The following is a 22640-nucleotide window of genomic DNA, read 5'->3' on the forward strand; positions in this document are numbered from 1 at the left end:
TCATTTGATTTTAAATTAATCTGTTTCCAAGTTGTGGGTTTGTTTGATTTTCTTTTCTTTATTTTAAAAAAAAAAATAGTAAAGTTTTGGTGTTGCATGCAAACTTTTCTATTTTAGAGATAGGTTGATTTTTCTTTTTTTAATATAAAAATTTATGAAGAATAGTAAGTCCGAAGGTGATTGTCACTTTGATGATTAGTCGACATACAAAGCCAAAAGAGCATATTTCAAACTCTTTTTCTATGTATCTAACGGTCATCCATAAAATATGAGATGAATTTTGTAACGCTTGTTTCTTTCTGGATTCTATTACAGGAATATTGTATTTCTTTCGTAATTAATATTTTTCCTATGCTTTTTTTTTCTTCCCTTTCTTTCAGTAGCAGGTGTAAATGTCTTTCCTTTTCCCTCTGTATTGATTTTTGACTGTATTTATTGATCAACATTTGTAATATATTTCAAGTAATATATATTTTCTTAGACACATTTCCTTGTTGGTTTTTTGCTTTGATTTTCCGGATGTATATATGAATTATTTGGGAACACGTATTGTGTATACAAAATAATTTCATCACTCTCTCGCATTCGATCGTGCATGTGCATGCATGTATATATATACACATATATACACACACACATGTAGAAATATTAGTGTGTCTATGGAGAAAATATATGGTAATTTATAATGAAAAAACAAATACATTTAACATAGAAAAAAAAGTCAACCTTTGCAACTAGTTTATTATAGTCATTTTATTAGCCTTTGTTTTAAAAAACAATAATAAAGAAATTTACTCTAATTTTGCCAACTTAATTAAACATATAGCTTCCCCAAGTCTCAATTGGTTAAGTCTTTATACATAGCATCAACCAAAATTTCGAATCTCTACTCTCATATACGCACAAAATAATAAGAGATCTATATATAGGCACCTGCATATATGAAAATATAAGTCAACAAATAGAAAAATTTAAAAATATTTTGCATGCCTATTTAGTAATTTTACAGTATTTGTTTTAATAACCTTGGGGTATATGTTTGTTAATGATATATTGAAGTGTTTTTGTTTGTTTTTTTTTTTATTAAAAAAATCAAAATTTCTATAACAATATATGATATAGGATAAGACTTGGAATTTGATAAATTAGTGTTTGGATATAAATTTCAAACTAAAGAGAAGAAATGAGATAAATTGCAGCATCTTATATATTAGGAGTTGGTTAGGAGTGACATCAATTATATTCTTGGGAAGTCATCAATTATATCAAATTCCAAAATAGTTTCAAAGATGATCATTTTCTTTGAATTTTATCCATAATCAAGTTTACTAAACACTAAAATTAGTTAAACTTATTCTCAAATGCATATGAAGTGTTATTCACTTGTTGATAGCACTTAAGTTTAAGTAATTGAAGTTGTTTATGTATTTTAAGTATTTATTGAATTGATTATTATTTTATAGATTTCAAGGAGCATAGAAGTAAAATCGAGTGTTAGGGAGAAATGACTTCTCTTGTTTGATAGGGATAGTGATGGGACACGCGCTACACGCGATTATAAAAACATCAACGTTTGGTAATTAGGTCATATATTTTGATTCAGATGACTATTTTGGACAAACGACTACTTGTGTTTCTTCGTTATTTCATCCTCTATCCATTCACAAAATTGGTTTTTAGGTTTCCTTTCATCTCATCTATGCAATCAAGTGTCTATCTTTTTTCCACCACTATGAAATGGTAAAATCTATGTCCTTTCTAGTTTAAGGAATTTTGGAGGGACCATTGTATTTTCTTTTTAGGAACCATATGGATTTTACTCTTGATTTATTGATTAAAAATTACATATTCTTGTTATTGATTGACAACCAACACTTGATTGTGCAATTCAATATTTTACATAATTAAGGTGCAATACGTGACATATATAATTAGTTATATGTTAATCTCCAAGAAGCAATGGTATAAATTTACGTGTGATTATTTGTGGTCGACAACAAAAAAAACATTGTTCTATTGGCCTATGAAGAATTGTACTAAATTTCTAATTAGGTTTTTTCGATTAGAAATTTACCCTAACGTAATTCTTAAAACTCACATTTAGTCTTGCACCTCAATTTCATACATATTCTAATGGAAAATCACACCAAACCCCTCATTTATCGTTTTAACTAAACTATTAACTTTGAAAAACTAATTTTCATGCTTGTCATCAGATCAACCTTGTCTTGTCACTTGTAATATTTTGTAATATAGGTAACATTAATCGATAATAATATAAGTTTAATCATCTGATTGATCTTTTACAAGCAATAGTAAAAAGCCTACATACCACTCATTCATGTTAAGTCTACCACTCGTTAGCATATCATTAAAAATATAGTAGATAAATAGAGTTTATTTTTCTAGGGATATAATTGTTTCCCTACTCTTTTGTTATTGGATTGTGTGTTGCTCATTTCTTGTCTTAACTATCATAATTGTTAATACTTCATATTAGAACAAAGGGTATACATGAGTAATTAATACATCGTTGTATTTTTCTTTCAACAATGGTTTAATTGGCTATTAGTTTCACGTCTATCCATTGTTCATACCTATGAATTGATGAGTGATAGATATGAATCACTAATAAACATAAAAATGTGGTCTATATATAATATATATATTTGTGATATACTAATTAACATACTCGAATAAGAATGAAATTACGTAAAAATATCTATGGATTTGAGAAATTTTTTTAGGAATAAAATATACCATATTTGCAACTTAATTATCCTATTACTATATTAGAAAATATGGGAATTTCCCTAACATATAATAGATTTATTTTTATTTTTGGCAATTCGGTGGATGATAAGAGGGCCGAAATTGAAAATGGGCCGAGAGAGAAGGTTTGGTTTTCAATTAGTCCGTGGCCCAAAGTACAAGTTATGACCCAGTAAGTGAGCACAATCCAGCCCAATTGTTGCCTACTATGTTGCAATTTTAGTCTCATATTAATTAAATAATTAAGTATACGGTAATATTTTTTAAAAAAATTATAAATATAGCCAAATATGTTAAAATTTATCAATGATAAGAGTCTATCTCTGATAGATTATCTAGCAAATATTGGTTTATCACTGATAAACTATAATAGTCTATCAGCGATAGAAGTCTATCACGAATAAACTTTACTATATTTGCAATTTTCTAAAAATATTGTTACATACTTAATAATTATTATAAAACTTTCTACCCATTATAAATACCCTATTTATTACTTAAAAGATACATTTTCTAAGTTGTTAAAAAATCATTAGACAACTTTACCTACTTTTCTAGTCATTTCTCACTCAAGATCTTATATAGTTTCAAAAGTACAATCATCGGCTTTAGGTCGATGGAAAAAGGTTATGGTATGCTTGGTTGGGTTGTTTGCGATCATGTTGGTTGTGAGATATTGGGGTTGTAGGTTAGTGAAGTAGCATAGTTATTATTCTAAACGATCGTAAAGAAGTAAAGGAAAAAGCTACGTTTGAAATGAGTATCTTACTCACTCAATTATCCTGAAATGACCTACTAACTTGCTTCTAATATCCATACTTTCAAGTCTTAAGAAATTTGTTGGAAGAATTGGCGAGCCCACTCTACATTAACTCTAAATTTTACAAACTTGTAAGAGAAAAAACTTGTTCTCTTAAAAAACTCAATAATACATTAAAGAAGAATACTGTGATATGATCCCTTGAAACTTACTTTCTTTCTAAACTTCAATTTGTTTCCATTGATTTAATTATTTTCTCTTGCATATAAAAATGAAGGAAATGATCTCTTTATATATTATGCAAGAGACACTTTCTAAAAGACACAAAATAAATGAAGTATATGCATACATATCATTCATATACTTGAATAATTACATGTATCTTGAAATTAGAAATGTATTATCCATAACGTATCTAGCTTATTAATTTTTAACAAAAATTTCATATAGATTATATATTTATTTCAACGGATGAAAACACCCGTTATGATTTAAAAGTAAATAGTTTCATCTTCTCCCTTATTGAAGTAATTAAAAGAAAAACTATAGTCATAGTCTACTAATTTAAAAGTTAGGTTTTGAATTTTTTGTGTAAAGTGTGTAAGAGCTCCCACATAAAGTGTAGTCATCGCAATCCCTTTTCAATGACCTATCAACTTCAAAACCTCAATGTTGTGTGGCATAGCATATAATTTGGACCTATATATATATAATTATTGACGACTCTTACCTTCGTGGAATCAAGTCATATTTACTGTAATATGAGAAAATGGTCCAATAATCAAAGCCATATTGTATGTAAAACTAACCCACCTAAACAGTAGTATTTCGTTATACTAAAATAAACTCAAAATATAGCACAATGAAATTATAGATTGAGTGGTCGGTGATGCTATCTAATTACGTTTTGCTTTAGTAATATTATATGATTTGAATATCATATCGATTCATTTAACATATGAGTTGATTAAATGTGTGTCAATTTCTCTAACTTCAATTTTTCCTTCTATGAATATTCTTGGTTTTACTATTATTTATTATTGTTATACATAGAATACCCATATCGCTTGATCAACCATAATTTGATTTTTTAATTTATAGCTATATTATTGTGGTTAGTTCCAAATAATTAAACAAGTTAAAAGAGATATTATATTTTAAACTAGAGAATAAAAGTTTGAATTTTCACTTCATATTTTTTTCTATATATAAAAATTCTTTTCTTTATTGTCTTATCTCTCGGTCTTTTAACCTAAAAGAGCATGCATGTAAAGATTGAGTCGACATGAGAACTTTTCATACCCTAAAAATTTTACTAAGGCCGTTTGTGTGTCTTTTCCTAACTTTTTTTTGGCATATTTTGGAAAATATCTGAAAAGAAAAAAAGTGGTAAGGAACAACAAAACATAGCATATTTTTACAATAATACTATAATATAACGTAGTTTACGACTTTATTGAGTATCAACTTCTAGATAATTGTTCTTACTTATTTTGTGCGTATTTGTGCGGAGATGTAACAGTGGTTAATTAGTCCAATGGGCCTTTAATTTGATTGTAATATTCAATGCCCTTCATATTCTTCGTATGATTGTAATATACCTTCAGAAATCATAATGCAATTTCTCAATCGCTCTATAATTTCTCTCATTTAATCTATATTATCTAAAATCAATCATGCAGATTACTTTGGCTTCGGATTTGATGTGTTTTTATTTCTTTAGTGGCTGATTTGAAGGAATGAATAGTACCCCCAATCTGTCATGGCGTAGGATGTTGAATTGTTTATCATACTTAGGTAGTTATTATTATAGTTTTTGAATTATAATAGCATGTATTATTATGGTGTAAATTAAATTTAGTATAGATATAAAATCGTAAACCCAGTAACAAATGGAGAAAAGATTATGGAACATGAAAGATTTAAAATAATAGTATGTTGTAGTAAAAAATCAAGTAGAATAAAAAAAAATGGACAAAGGATTGTATTTAATTATTTGAAAAAAATAAGCATTTACATTTACATTTATATAGATTTTTAAGTCATTGTATGCTAATAATCAATGTTTAGTACTAAGCTTGAAAGTCATCAAATCATATCCATGATCCAACCCACTCCATGTATTCCTCCTTCTACTAAACAATATCTAATGTACAAACACACACTGATACAACAAAATGTGTTAGATTTAAATTTTTAAACAACAATAATGGACTCATGCTAGTTAGTTATATATATATATATATATATATATATATATATATATATATATATATATATATATATATATATATATATATATATATATATATATATATAAAAGATCGATTACTAAATTATAAGAATTTTCTTTTGAAATTCCTGTTGAATATAATTAAGAGGTGAGAAAATTGAAACTAGGATCTTTTGTCCTTGAAAACATACAGATACCAGTTAAACTAAGTTCATGTTGTCAAATTATAGAATCGAGGAATTCATAAATTTTATACCTACGCTAGCCAAAAATTATTACATTATTTAATTTATCAAAATTATTAGTTTAGACTTTGGGCATATGTGACCAAGATCGAGTAAAGGAAAATCAAATAATACAATTTATAAAATAAACTAAAAATATAATACAATGATAAAATATCTACAAAAATATTAAATGTTGACTAATCTAACTCGTAAAATTTTTTAAAATGTAAAGTTTGTTCTACCATAGCTATTAGTAATAGTAGTCGTTACCAGTAATAACAAATGATATATCACATTTATCAAATTAAAAGCAATGACTGATAATTGTAACAATCAATTGCTATTACTTATAGTTTCTATTAGTGATAGCTCTAGAGAAATTAGGGAAAAAAATGCTTGTAATGGTAAAAAATAAAAAGTTATTACTAATAACATCTATCGGTGATAGACACTAATGACATCTATTAATGACTATATAAGTATACAAAATAATGGTAGAACATTTGATTTTTAGTTTTCTACGAACTTGTGTGCTATATATGTAATTATTTTATACTTATATTATATATTATATTATTTTTTTTATTTAAATGTCATGCAATTGATCTTCGAGTAAAATTATGATTATAGAGAAGTTATTAATTTATAGAGTATAATTTAGTCTTATTCTCAATGGCAATATTGATCTCACCTAACCTTTCTTATTTTGTCTCTCCACACATAATTCTTTTGTGGTTTCTTTCATTTTTATGTCCCTCTAGGACATACTCAATCTACCTTAACTAAGTTCTTAACTTCAAATGAAAATTGATTTTTTCTTTGAAAAGATATCTTCTTAATCCCATTATTTGAAATATGTGTACGCTTAGTTTTTGAATTTTAAAATATTTTCTTTTAGTTCTCATGTTTACATGAATATTCATATTTAATCTCTAAAGTTTTAAAACATACGTTTTTAATCTTCGAGATTTTTAAAACATATTTGAAAAGTACCTTAAATAATTGTAATTTTTAAAGCTCAATTTATCTATATCTCACTTACCGTAAATAAGGAGAAGAAGAAAAAAGAAGGAAGAAGAAGGAATGTTTTCAAATATAACAAAAAATTATAAAACATAGTAATACTTTCAAAATGTATCAATGATAGAGATAAATAGACACCTATAAACTTTTATTGGTATCTATCAATTTCTATCATTGATAGATTTTGAAAATTTAGTATATTTATAAATACTTTTAGCATTTTTATCATCTTAACAATAATAATAAGACAAGTGTAAAATAGATTCAAATATCAAATATTATAAATTTTCTAACTCCAATTACGATGTTCAATGTGATTGATTTTTTAAGTGTTATTATTTATCTAACCCTTTCTTACACTTATATAAACATTTTTTTAAACTATGGAATGAAAATCAATTTAAACATGCACGAAACAAACTAAACAAACAATTGTTCGGTGTTAAACATCTTTTGTCAAAATTTTTTATTAAGAAAAGAAAAGAAAAGAAAAAATAACTCAACCCAACTTATTTCTTTAATACACGATAATTAAAGTTCAATTTCCTTTATCAAGGTAATATAGTAAATAGGCGTTTGATTCTATAATTTCAATTTATGTCTAAAATCAAAATTTAGAATTACTTCAAGTACTCATATACAGTGGCAGATCTAGAAATTATGTATAGGGCACACTATATAATAAACTAACAAAATGTAAGAAAAATATATATTAATAGCTTTAAAGATTAATTAATTTAATACGTATTACAATTGTCATTCACGAGTTTTCATGTTTTAAAATCGATCAATGATAAATTTACTATCTAACTTATCCAATAAATCTTTCTCAATATAAGCTATAAGACAATCATTCATCGATTAATCTTCCATTCGATTGCGCAATCGAATATTCACAATATTCATAGTAGAAAATGTCCTCTCTACAGTAGCTGTTGCAACCAGTAAAATCAATGTCAATGTGAACAACCGATCAACTAATGGGTAGAAAATGGATTATAAATTGTCTTGACTTTACCCCAAATTTCTTGAATGGAAAAGTATGATTTCGAGGTTGACAATGATCTTTTTGTAGTTGTGCTCTACGAACTTGATCTTGAATATTATAATTATATTAAAAAATTCTAGTTCTTAAATTAAGATCTGCATGTAGTTCTTCTAAATTGATTTCTATATAAGATCTATCATAATCAGGAATATGTATCTTTTTTTAAGATGGGACTCTATTGTTGTTTTTCTTTTAAAATATCTCTCCATATTGATATGTTGACTCTACAGAATATTAATTAAACAATATACGTTTATGATTTTACATAAATTGAAAAAGTATTAAAACTAAAAATATTAAGAAGAATTTGAACTTACTGACGAATTGATATACTACGTATATTCTAACGATGAACGAAAAAAATTATCTTGTAGCCTTTAATTATGAAATTAAATTAAATAAATATATACATAAGTAATGTAAATGTAAAAATTACATCAAACAAAAGAAAAGAAAAAAAAATAAAAAATAGTACTTTTTCCATGGAATATAATTGAGAGAGTGCAAGTTTAGATCGCCGACTTTATTGTATTTTTTTCTACATATTTGTTAGATAATAAATGACGGTTACTAGAAAATAAGTTAGGGTTTTCCCTTAGTTAGATTTTTTTTTCTTATTAATAAATTATCTTCCTTTTATGATATCATTGAAATTTACCAATAAAATTGACATTTGAAGAAATAAAATTATTGAAATTTGATATTTGAGGAAAGAAAATTAACAATATTTAGAATAAAATATATTTTATACAATTTAGGAATAAATTTGATATTTGGGAAACAAAATTATTTATATTTGGAATTAAAATTATTTTATAAAAATAATTACAATACATAAAATTCAAACCTTTAACTTGACTTGATTGTTAAAAAAATGGGGACAAAACCACTACACCAAAAGCAGAGTTTAACAAACATGAAACATTATTTAATATATATTGTAATATATGACATTTCAAAAATAATATTAAAATACAAAAATTAATAATACGAAAGAGAACACGCATTGACCTCTTAATAAATCCAACCCTGTCCATATATATCTTAAAATATATATATATATATCCATACAACATTTTGAAACAAAGTATGAACTTAATTAATAAGAGTAAGAATAATACATATAACTCACCCACCTGTTCTCAATATTTTTAATCTACCAATTTACTTAATTATATATATAAACCAATAATTCCTTTTGTTTTTCTCTAATATATATATATATATAGGAATGAATAGTAAAGTTGGAGGACCCAAACTACTACCATATAATCCGTCCAGATTCAATGAACCTCCCCCCATCCCTTTAATCACTTTTTGTTGCTTTCTTTCTTTATACATTTATTTTCCATTATTAGATTAATCCTTTAATTCCCACTCTCCAAAAATGGCTATCACATCGAGAATAATACTATCAAACTTCAAACAAAATTACAAACTCCTTCATTCTCAACATTCTCTCTTCAAATTAAACCTTCTTCTTCATCACCTTCCTCATCAACCTTTCCCTCATCCTTACCTTCCTTCTCTCCCAAACATGTGCTTCTAATAATATATAATTTGTAAGTTCTATGCCTTTCTTCTTACACTCACACACATTTTTATTCTTACCTTATTTTATTTTTGTTCATTCACTAAATTATTTACGCAACACATACACCTTCATCTCATACCAAACTGAGATCGCGATGAGCTAGAAAAGTCTTTAACTGAAGATCACGTTTATGAGATCCTTGAGCACAATTGTTTTATTTTTGTTCATGCATGTTCTCAAGTAGTTATGGATTGAAATATAAATTTTAGATACTATCTTTTATTTTTAAAAAAATATAGTTTTTGATTCGTGCATTTTATTAAAGACAATGACATACCCTCTTATTTAGTCAATGTTGAACTTCTCTCGCACCCGAACAAATAAGAGATTATGAATCTCTTTCTTAAATAGTCATGTATTCCTCTAAGTTTTATTTAGGTTAACTTTTTTTTTTCCATGGAGTACACTACTTATCTCATAGAGCTTAATCATATGAGTCACACCATAGCTACTTTTTAGGTTCTATCTTAACATATTTTATCGACATGACTAAATTTAGTTTGGAACCATTTGTCAAAAAGAAAAAAAAAAAGGAACTCTCACAATCTAACAATTATAAACTCTTGTTTGAGTGTAACGACCCACGAAATAATTCTTTCCATTATGATTCTTTCTCTTAGAAGTCCCACAAATAATAACCTTTATTTTTATTTACACTTTTTTTATTATAACTCTTATTTCATCATGTGCCTCATGGTTAGAATTTTAAACGTGGATTATGGTGATAAAATAAATTTTTATTTACGAGCAAAATATGCTTTTGATTTTTAAAATTTGATGTTTGTATTTATTTGGTTCCTGAAGTATAAAAGGGACACTTTAGTTGGTAAGTTTTGAAAAATTCTTCTAAAATGATACCTCAAAGATTAAAATATCTCTTTTTAAATTTCATGATCCAAATAAACACAAGGATCGAATAGATACAAATAAGAAACTCGGGATGAAAATGTGCAGTTTAATTTTTATTTATTTAATCAATTAGGTTGGGTGCTGCTGAGTTAGCATGGAGTGATTGATTGGAAACCTTTGATATTTGACACTTTTTGTGTATTTAAGAAAAAAAGAAAAGTAGACCACTTTTTCTTTTTTTAGGGTTTTGTCGGTGTTGTGGATCCCACCAAGTCTTCGTACAAATAACTCACTTTCTCTTTTCCTTAAATGTTGTTATTATATTCTTAAATGCTTAATTCTAATTTTGTACTTTCAATACATATTAAATTTATTGAAATTGATTAATTAATAATAATAAATTTTCTCAAAGAAAACACAATATATAAATATTCCTTCTAAAGTTTTTAATTGAAAACCCCGTACAAAATGATATAATTTGATTTTTTGATTTACTTTAGTGCAATCATTGAATGAAAAGTAATCTATGTGACTGTATTCATGTAATATTAAAAGAGTTAAATATATAGAATCTCCCTTTATGACATTATATTGAATTATTGTAGATATCTATTGCAAAACTCGAGTCAATTGATTGCTATAATCCATATACTTTCAAAATGACTCTATTCGTTAACGATCATCATGCTAAGCAGCTACCTCAGCCTTCAACTTACAAAGGACGTCATTGTATAATCATCGTCTAGGAGGATGATGGATCAAAAAGACCAAAATCAAGTAAAAGGAGAAGAAATGGCAGTTTAACAAAATGAGAATGCATGATCTCACACAATGCATTTTCTTTTGATTTTATTGCTATATATGCTTCTCTTTTAATATATAATATATATGCTCATCATGGAAAAAACAAATCCAACGTTGGTTGTACTTGGAGGAGTTCCCCTTCACCATACTTCAGAAGAATTTCTTCTTTTCTTTTACAGTGCACATTTGCATGGGAAGTTTTATAAGACAAAGTTATAATGAATCTTAGGGTTTCCACTTGATGTTAAAGTTTGGCCATGCAGTCATAGTTCGTGTTATATTATTATTTCAAATGTTGCTTCATTTGGGTTATTATTAGTTTATTGTACAATGTTGATCTTGTTAATTTTTTTAAGGATTATTTATTTTGTGGTACAAGAATAGAGAATATGAATTGCCCTTTTTTTAGCATTTGTTTTTAACTATATATGAAGTATAGGAATTGAATCTCTAACCTCGAAGTTGATGGTATATAAACATTATGATACCAACTAAAACATACTTATTTTGGCTTTAGGGTATCATCTAATTATATACAAGCGACAAATTAATCATATTTTTACTCTCTTTAACTCCAAGGAGTTATGATGGATTTAATTATAATATTAATATTCTAGTTACTATAATTATTTTCACATGGGAACTTTGACAATATGTAGAAGAGCTCAACAAATGATAATTTATCAATATTTTGCATGATCCAAAATACGAATATAACAAAACTTTCTTATTCCCATAATATAGAAAAAATTACTATGAACCATTATACTCACCATATTACTATTGGTTTTTCTCAACTAGATAAATCATATATACACATGTACATATGTACACATGCACATACATCATACGTATATACACTCGGATAGATGCATGAGTGCTTATATATATATATATATGTTGTTAACTAATTATTATCTTTTTTTTTTTTAAATGAAATAGGGGAGCTATGCTTGAAAAAGATTAAGTAGATAATATTTTTTCAGTGACCACAGTAAAGACAGTGAAAATTCAAAATACATAAATTTTGATCTATCTTTACATAACTGTATATATAATAATTAAACTACGGTCACTTAGGTTATATTTTATAATTATTAGTAGGAACACATATTAATCATTAAATTTATTATTAATCGGAAATTAGTCTCATAACTTTTTTCTCCAGACTGTTAAATTATATGTTTAGGTTGACTAGCTATGTACCCAATAATTGAAAGAAGAAAGAAAATTTACCCACAGAGTAATTTATGAAATGAAGCTAAATTTTTTCAAAAATAAAAAAAATGTTGTGCTTCTGCAAAAGTAGGTCGATTTGACTTAGTTTACCTATATTAAAAAAATAAAACCAAAATGAATATAGTCTAAATGAGACTGTGTTTCTACTACATATCAACTTTAAAGTTAAAGATTCGATTTTCTACTTTAAATATTACTTTCAATGGCCCTCGAAAAATATAAATCTAATATATAAGCTATTGTCCAACCATTCTTTTTCTTTTATTTCCTTACATAAATATTAGAAGAAAAAACTATTGCCCCAAGATCTTAAAAAATGTTGATAAACATGGGGATGGTTGTTAGCTTTAATAGAAACAAAAGCAAAAAAAGTTGGCAATAAAATATAGAAAAACTAAAGAATGAGTTCACCATATCTTCAAGGGAAGGGCAAAAAATGAAAAAGAATCAACAAAAATAAAACCAAAAAAAAAAAAAAAAAAAAAAAACAAAGCCAAAGAAAAGAGACCTATCTATAAAGTTATTCTCTATCTTATCTTCAATATTTCAAAAAATATAGCAGTTTTTTTTTTAAAGAGCAACATCAATAAAATCAATAAACAAATAGACATCTTACCACAAAATCAAGTATAGTATATTATCCTCGTTTAATCATTTTATGGAATAATTATAATACATAGCAATTTTAGAAATAATAATAAATTACATCACATAACAAAACTTATAGTGATAGGCTTTTATCATTAATAGACTTTAAATTATGATCTATTTACAATATTTTGATCTATTTACAATATTTTTAAATTGTCGTTATATGTACTAATCTTTGAAATGTAATTTTCATATTTAAGTTTATTCTTTTTATATCGATAAAAGATAAAATTAATCACCATTATTAAATTATTGTTTTCGAAAAATCGTAACATGTGATAAAATATTTACATATCATCCAAAAATAAGTGTAATAAATTTTGTCATTTAGTGATTTTGTTCTCTAAAATATAAACAACTTGTCAATTTTTTCTATTTAAAAAAATTTAATCTCGGTTAAGATTAGAATGAATGAGGTGTGGTCAGATCCAGTTGTAAAAGGGAAGAAAAGATGACAGAAAACCTACTCTTTTACTTTTAATTATTCAATCCCAATGGGCCCATGTATGTCTTCTCCACTATCTGTCCGTCATCTCTTCTTTTCAATTAACTATTATTCTTGACACTATTTTAAATTATTAATTTGTTTTTTTAATTATTTGGTAGAACTTTTACTATTTCTCTTAAACTAAAATAAATTGACATTATAATTATAACCAACCTTTCAGACCAATTTTACTCTTACAACAAATTCTTCTTTTTTCTTTTTCAAAATATTTCTCTCTTTCTCAGATGTGAGTGATGAAAAACTAATACAAAAAAATGAAACGGATCTTGAGAATTGAAATGTACCCAAGTATTGATCGTAGTTTATTATGTAATTTGTGTATATAATGTTATTGTTGAATGAAAAATTTTAAATTAACCATAAATTTTCCACGTCATTAATGACAAAATTACAAATCATCAAATTTTGTACTTTCTCATTAGAAGGAGTAAAAAAAATATTTGTAATCTAGAAATCTAAAGGGAATTCTCTCTAAAAGTTTAGGGCTTTTCAAAGCTCAATTTCTAGGAAGATACAAAAATCTTTTCAATATTCTAACTTTAAAATATATCACGCATTTTGCTTCTTTGATTCAAGCATGCAGATTTAAATTGAAAGAAAATTGAAGATTCGAATATCAGAGATCGAACCACATCACATCAAATTAACATAAATATAAATATAATTCCAGGTAAAAGATTTTCTTAAAGTATTTCGTACAAATAAACTATGATGCCTGAGCCTAACTCAATTAAATGTGAATAATGTGTTGGTATCTCCATGAAATAAATTTTGTTTTTTTTTTCAATTTTCTTTGATTGCATTGAATAAAGTTTGATAAGATTTTTTTGTTTATTTTTTCTTTTTTCTTTTTCGTTTTATTGTATATATTTTAAAGAAGTTTGAATATATTTTTCTCAATTTTTATATATCTATAACATTTAACTTTATATTTATTAATAGTATAAATTTAGATTAGTTGTTCAATTATGTACATCTTAACTTTATATGTTAAACTCACAACATTTTTGTATAACATTTCAAATCTAACATGTCAGATTTAATATTTAGAAAAATATGTCACATAATATATTTATAAAAAGAAAGGAAAACAAAAATTATTCTAACTTAGATGATTAATCTTCTGACATTCTCCCTTCAAGCATTGAAAGTTTCCACTTGGGTCATCTTGTATTAAAAAACTTCAACTTTTTACTTAACCAATTACTTCTTTTTTCTTTCATTGGTCCATTTGGATCATAGACATACAATTAGTATAAAAAATGATAGATATATATTGTCATTGATAGAATTTTATGGTTTATTAGAGATTAAACCGATTCTTGCAATATAGATCAATTAGTGATAGATTTAGTTATATTTACAATTTCTTCAAATGTTGGTAACTATATATGTCAATACTTTGAACATTATTATATTCGTAATTATTTCGGTATAAATGATTTGTGAGTGACATGCAATCAAAGAACTAAAATCCGAAAAAGCATGCATAGTAAAGATGGATGTAAAATTTGTAAGTGGACAACATTTTTGCATTTTTGCTACATCCATGGACAAAGAATGCAAAAGCATGAGGTTTTATTGTTAGAGAAAAAAAGATCAAATAATACAAATTTGCAACACTTTAGTAGAAAATTTATATATAGAACACCCCTTAAACTCTAAAACAAAATTGTAAGTTAAAGATTACAAATTGAATGCGTTTGCATTCTAACCATTATAACAATTCGTGATTAGTTGAGTTGAGAGTAATGATGAGTTAAAGCTTTTCCTACTAATTTTATGAAAATGAGGAATTGGGAAGCTTCTTTCTTTCCTCCTCCATTGAATCAGTACGGCTCAATTTGCAAATTACTGTCCCCTCAGAAAAATTATTGACTTTTGACAACTGGGTTTTCTCAGACGTTGGGAACCTAAATTTAACAATAAAACAAAGAAACAGATTTGAATTTCCAATTCCTTTCCTCTTCTTCTCACCGACATTGCCTACTATTTCATCCAAACACAGAGCCAGATCCAAAGCCAGTCAAGAAAGCTCAAAGCCAAAGATTCGAAGTCTTAAAAGCAAACTTAGCGACTAAGGACAACCCCCACAACTTTTCATAATCTCCATCTCTTTGGTTTCTTCTTCCATTTTCTCATTTCCCATTGACCCCTTTTCTCTAAAATGAGTGAAAATAGTTTCTTATATTCACTCACTTCCTTGTTCTTGGTTTTGAGCTTCAGCTGCATCTATGGTGAAGACCCATATAGGTTTTTTACTTGGAATATCACATATGGAGACATTTGGCCTCTTGGAGTAAAGCAACAGGTATTAGTTTTGTATCAGTGTAACACCCATTTTCTTGTTTAGCTTAAAGATGTATTCCCCATTGTGTGTTTTTTTCCTCTTTTTCAGGGTATTTTGATTAATGGGCAATTTCCAGGGCCACAAATTGAGGCAGTTACGAACGAGAATTTGATCATCAATGTGTTTAATAGTTTGGATGAGCCTTTCCTGATCTCCTGGTTGGTTTTTCTTTTTCATTTTTACCTTTTTCCGTTTTTGTTCACAACTTGTATGAAGAAATGCCTCCTCTGTTTCACTTGGTTGGATTCATGATGCTTATTTTGGTCTTAATCAATCCATTTCTTGATTTCTCTTTATGATGTTATAATCTTAGATTATCCAATTTTCATTATGGACTATTTTCCACGTAGGAAACTTGGAAGAGGGGTTGTACTGACATGTTTTGAAAAGAGATGCTTAGAATTGAATTGATCATTAATAAAATACAAATTATTATAAATAGTTATTCGTGCAGTCAAATTATTACAATAGGAAATGCAATGCTGGTGGTTGGGATGACAAAATTTCATTGTTCCAAGTGGTGACAATAAAGGCCTGATAAAACGGTGTCGTTTCTCTCTGTACCATCTATTTTCTTCCTGGTTATTACCAAGGCCCATTCTTTTTTTGCTGTTTCTTGTTTGTTTTCGAAATTGGACTAAGAATTCAAAGAAAGGTGAAAACTGCAGTAAAGAAATGGGAATCGAAAGGAAACAAGAGAGATTAGAAAACGAAATAGTTATGGAGTGGGACCTCAATGTTGGGAACTTTTCCCCCCCCTCGATTTTATTGAAGAAAATGAAAGTCCTTGAAAATTAAGAAGTCCCAAAGTTATTAACTTTAGACATTTGTGACATGGGGTTTGAACACTACTATTATTGTTTTAGTATATTATTATTTATTTGAACTTAAATTTAATTGGGTTTATTTTTGTACTTTAGGCCTAGATCTTCTCCATTTCTAATCATGTGGGTCAGATCCTGAATAACCCGCGAATTTTCGTTTCCTAGATTTTGGGTTGGGTAGGGTTATTTTATTTTTATAATAATTAATTGCACTTAGATTTGGGTGATTTTATTGGTTGGGTTTTAACAATATTCTAACATGTGTAGAAGAGATTTTTTTATCCCACCAAATTATAGTGGATATTTCTGATGGTAGGAGGAGGTAAAATATGGCTCTTTTCTTGTCATGTTGAATCAGCAACTGACTAACTAATTGAAAGCAATGTCCTTTTGCAGTAAATGGGGTGAATTCAGTGTAAGATGTAGAGTATGAACTATTTTCCACCTTGATTTTGTTGTGTAGGAATGGGATTCAACAAAGAAGGAACTCTTGGCAGGATGGAGTTTATGGCACAAATTGCCCCATCCCACCAGGACAGAATTTCACTTATGTCTTGCAAGTTAAAGATCAGATCGGTAGCTACTTTTACTTCCCCTCTTTGGCCTTGCACAAGGCCGCTGGTGGCTTCGGTGGCTTCAAAATTCAAAGCCGCTCTATAATTCCTATACCCTTTCCTACTCCTGCCGGAGAATTTACTGTTCTTGCTGGTGATTGGTACTCTAAAAACCACACTGTAAGCTTTTTTTTCCTCCTGAACATTTTGAAAGTCATGCTGGAACGGAATGTCATAATTAAGGGATGTTCTACCGAATCTTTGTAGGATTTGAGAGCCATTTTAGATGGTGGTAGTGATCTTCCTTCCCCTGATGGGCTTCTCATCAATGGTCGTGGTTTAAATGGGAACACATTTACTGTTGAACAAGGTACATTGTCATTAATAATGTAAATACCGTTACTCATTATCTTATGCTTTTGAGATCAGTGATGGTTAACGATTATCTTGGTTTTAATGTAGGGAACTTGGAATGATACTAAGTCTAATGTTGCATTGTCTTGCAGGCAAGACTTACAGGTTACGGATATCAAATGTGGGGCTTACAACTGCTATTAATTTCAGAATACAAGGCCACAAAATGCTTCTGGTTGAGGTTGAAGGAACTCATACCCTTCAGAATACTTATGAATCCATTGATGTTCATCTGGGGCAATCCTACTCTGTCTTGGTCACTGCTGATCAGCCACCACAAGATTACTACATTGTTGTCTCTACACGTTTTACCTCCCAAATTCTCACAACCACCTCCATTCTTCATTACAGCAACTCAGCAGCTAGTGTATCTGGTCCTCCTCCTGGTGGACCGACAATTCAAATTGATTGGTCACTTGAACAAGCTCGATCTCTCAGGTATCTGCCTCTGTCTTTGGTTTCTCTGTTTAGTTGCTAATATTTTCTTCATCAGGCGATTGTAAGTTCTGATGTATGCTTTGGTTAAACGGCTTTTATGAATGATAAGTAATCAAAGATTTGGCTCTTTAGTTTTCAATTTGGAACTTGGCATTTATTTTGAGACCTATTGTATGAACATATTAGGGACAGGAAAATCCCATGCTATTCGAACCCCTTCTACTATGTTGTGCCGTACTTACTCTGACTCGTCCTTTTTTGAACCAGGCGTAATCTGACTGCAAACGGCCCGAGACCAAATCCTCAAGGTTCTTACCATTATGGATTAATCAATGTTACCCATACAATAAGGCTTCAAAGCACTGCTCCAATCATTAATGGCAAGCAGAGATATGCTGTCAATAGTGTGTCTTTTATTCCAGCTGATACTCCTCTCAAACTTGCTGACTATTTCAAGATCTCTGGTGTTTTCTCTCTTGGAAGTATCCCTGATTACCCCACCGGTAGTGGTGCTTACCTTCAAACTTCTGTCATGGCTGCTGACTTTAGAGGCTATGCTGAAGTTGTATTTGAGAATCCTGAAGATGTTGTACAGTCATGGCACGTTGATGGACACAATTTCTTCGTCGTGGGGTTAGTTTCTTATAAAAAACCTGGTGTTATAAGCCATTTATTTCTCATGGTTCAAAATTCAACCATTTCTAATTGCCACTAGATCAACTTAATCATCTGTTATGCGGCAGGATGGATGGAGGACAATGGACACCTGCCAACAGATTGACTTACAATTTAAGAGACACGATCTCTCGATGTACTGTTCAGGTAGCTGTCTCATTCATCAGCTGATTTGATTTAGTTTGATGAAAAGAAAATTTACATCTTGTTTTAGCTTCATTCAAGAATCCAGGTTATGTTTGATTCTTTAACACAAAATTTTCGTGAACTACTTAGGTGTATCCAAAGTCCTGGACTGCAGTTTACATGCCTTTAGACAATGTGGGGATGTGGAACATAAGGTCTGAGAATTGGGCTCGCCAGTACTTGGGTCAACAACTATATCTTCGTGTGTATTCACCCGTGAATTCATGGCGAGACGAATATCCAATCCCAAGCAATGCTCTTAAATGTGGTCGAGCAATTGGTCTCAACCCTCCGTCTCTATAAAGCAAGAACAGTTCAGATCAGAAATCAATTTCATCAAAGGTTTTCTGTAAAACCTGTAGTGTTTTGGTTCAACTCGAGCCCTTGGTCTATTTCTAGCTTGATTTGTTCTGTCTGAGTCTCTGTTTCAACATTTTTTTTTTGTTGGTTCGCCATTGTCTTGCTTGAATTCTTGTTAGTTTCTTAGTTTTTAGTTATCAATCTTTTAGAGACATTATACAATGTTGTAATACCAAAAACGTTTTGGAAAATTCAAAGAAATGAGACATGCGATATTGTGAATGGATGCATAATATGTCTTTCTTCCATAATTTCTTCCCTTCTAAGTATTAAAATATCAATGTGAATATGGATATTGATATTTCAAAACCGTGAATGCCTCTAAATTCTTGCTCCTTATAGATGTATTATCGAGAGGTAAATAAATGCGATACCAACTCCAGAGAATGATTGGAAATTTCCACTAGTTAAAGATGGAACACCAACCTTATTTACTACACCCAAATAAATATGACAAAAGCTTATATTATAGAAGTAATAGTTTGCCTCAAATTTCATATAATCAAAGATAATGTTGTCAAATGAAACAATTTTACAAAACAAATGATCTAATTAGGATAAACATGTTTACAGGAAGAAGAATTAGAGACTTATCTTTGAAGAAAAACTTCGCGTATCTCCTTCCGATCTTGAAATTGATTATATGGTCAATTCTTGGTATACGAACTTGAATCCAAATATAGAATAAAACCAACAGTGTCTTCTTTGTTAGACTCTTGGCACAAGGAGGATTGTGTGATCCTTGTATTAATTTCTGAGGGGAAGAAAACTTTTGTTTTTTCACAAAGAAAAGTACAAAGAGCCTTCTCCTATGGCAAGAGAGAATTCACTTCTTGGGATGGGGAGTCGGTTTTATTAAATAATAACAATGCTATATTAATTAAATCTTATTAGTGTATCTTCTATTTTATGATATATATTGTATCATACATATCTTCGTAACCTATAGTTTTAGTACGAATCTTATCTATATCAATTTTAACTTTTATATTTAAATATAATTCACATTCATATTAATTTAATATTCTATTAATACTCTTGTATTATAAAATATAAACACGAATCAAAGTCGAATTAACTTTATATTAAAATGTACTTATATACATTATACGTATTGTGTACAATGTATTCTCTTAAATAATTTGAACACTTCAATTTTTTTAACTCTTAAATCCTTGTGTAGTCTGTTATGAGCTAATAGAGGACCTTAATGAACTTAATTTTAGTTTACAAGTTCTAATGATGTAATATTAATTAATTAAATTAATCAAAACATTCATAAACTATAATGACCAATATATGCACTCTTATGAACTATAGACTAATCACTAAAGTATATTGATAAAATATAGTATGTTAATGTCATGCGTATATGACCTTTTATTGTTATTATTTGAACATAATCCACTAGTTTTTCGATTAAATAATACTCAAGTTTCATTAACCTTGGCTCTTTAGTTTATTGTATTATGAGTTAGGCAAAATAAATATAATATTTATTTATGAATATAAACTTATTATTTATATAAAAAAAATTTGTTTACATATTTAGGACATAATTATCAATATATAGTATTTATATTATTAACTTTGAATTCAGAATTTGATTTCTCTACCTCAAAATGGTTAAAAAGACTATTTAACCATTATCATTTCGAAAATTGATAGTTTATCTTCGTAACAAAGAGAAATAAAATGAAACAAAAGAAAGTTATAAAGTATTGGTTGAATTTATTTTTAGAAAGCTCGATCATGGATGTGGCTAATTACTTTTCTAACATAATCATTGATAAATCATCTATTTTTATTGAGTTTAATTATCTTCTCTTGTATAAATCGATTTTTTTTTTTTGCCATCATGCTATCATCATAATATGAAATCTGTAGCAATTCAAATTAAGAACCCTTTGAATACATGAACCCCTAATTCTCAATCATTAAAACTTCAAATAATATCTAATCATTTCAATTTTAAGGAGATTGAGTTAGGCAATAATTGTGTTAACATTAATATCTTGAAACAAGAAGAATGTTCTCTATCCCAAGATTCGAACACTTCAAAAATAAATAGGATGATCAATCTAAAATTCAAGAAGCACACTTTAATGTTAATTTTGAAAACAAGAACGACCTCTCAAACTAAATTCATCCTAAAAAACTAAATTCAACTTCTCTCTCTTCCATCTTTGATAGTTTAAATATTGTGTCACTAATTCATCTTTTGTTCATCAGTGGGGGTGTGGTGAAACAATATTCTTTCTTTTTGCTTTTCACAGTTTGTTTTCTTTATCAACTTCAAAAGGGTATCTTTATTTTGTTCAAGCTCGTTGAAAATTTTCTTTTATTTTTTGGAATTTCTTTTAGGAATGAGATCCTGCAGCACATACAAATAAGACCCCATGGAGTCAATGTTGCAAAGAATAATTTACTAGACGAGTTGATATTTATTTTGCTTCTCGTGGTGATTGAAGTGATTTTAGCGTCGATTCAACCTACAAAGGAGAATATCTGAGAAGAAAGCAAGAGAAAGTTGTTTATTTCTATTTTTCCTATCCATTTTAGCCCAACCGAACCTGTTTCATCCTAGATCAGAACTTATCCGGTCCAGTCGGTTTGACTGGAAAGTCGATCCAACCTGACCCTTTACATCACTAGACGTATTGTTCATATTCAACTTTCTTTTTACCTGTAAGTTATCATTAAAGAAAAAACTACTCTTAATTAGTCACACAAAGATTACAAGGATTACAATTATATTAGTTTCCATAAGTCTATCACCTAGGTTTTTTAGACGTCCTTTTTACTTGTGTACCATGATTGATGTACTCTCTCCATAATTTTAACAGGAGCATCATTTAGTGAAAAAGTTAACATTTGAATTGTGTAGTATAATGATGGAAATACAATAAATATGTAAACACTTGAAATACAACATCAATGTTTCAATTGTTTTTACCTTTCCATTTTCTCATATATTTCAGTTCCATTTGTTGATATGATAAGTTTATTTATTTTCCTCTTTGGCATCTTCCTTGTTAATGACAATTAAATAGCATGTATTTGTAATGTAATCAATCTAATTTGCATTATTGGTTCTGTCAATCACCTTGCATGTTTTCCTTCATCTCCTT

At 28.2% G+C, this 22640-nt stretch overlaps 1 protein-coding gene and 1 long non-coding RNA gene across 2 annotated transcripts; both read left to right on the forward strand.

Moving 5' to 3' along the window:
• Positions 1-9464: 9464 nt before the first annotated feature.
• On the forward strand, positions 9465-11718 carry LOC103495601 (uncharacterized). The gene is made up of 2 exons (XR_538888.3): positions 9465-9625; positions 11112-11718. It is a non-coding gene; the product is annotated as an uncharacterized LOC103495601 (long non-coding RNA).
• Positions 11719-15531: 3813 nt separating this feature from the next.
• LOC103495602 (L-ascorbate oxidase homolog) lies at positions 15532-19739 on the forward strand. The gene is made up of 8 exons (XM_008457222.3): positions 15532-16019; positions 16107-16216; positions 17346-17616; positions 17704-17806; positions 17943-18288; positions 18556-18921; positions 19032-19110; positions 19240-19739. The coding sequence occupies exons 1-8, from the start codon at positions 15876-15878 to the stop codon at positions 19450-19452; spliced, it is 1632 nt and encodes a 543-aa protein (XP_008455444.2). The 5' UTR covers positions 15532-15875; the 3' UTR covers positions 19453-19739.
• Positions 19740-22640: the final 2901 nt, after the last annotated feature.

The sequence above is a fragment of the Cucumis melo genome, chromosome 1 (genome assembly GCF_025177605.1).
Source record: "Cucumis melo cultivar AY chromosome 1, USDA_Cmelo_AY_1.0, whole genome shotgun sequence".
Taxonomy (NCBI): domain Eukaryota; kingdom Viridiplantae; phylum Streptophyta; class Magnoliopsida; order Cucurbitales; family Cucurbitaceae; genus Cucumis; species Cucumis melo.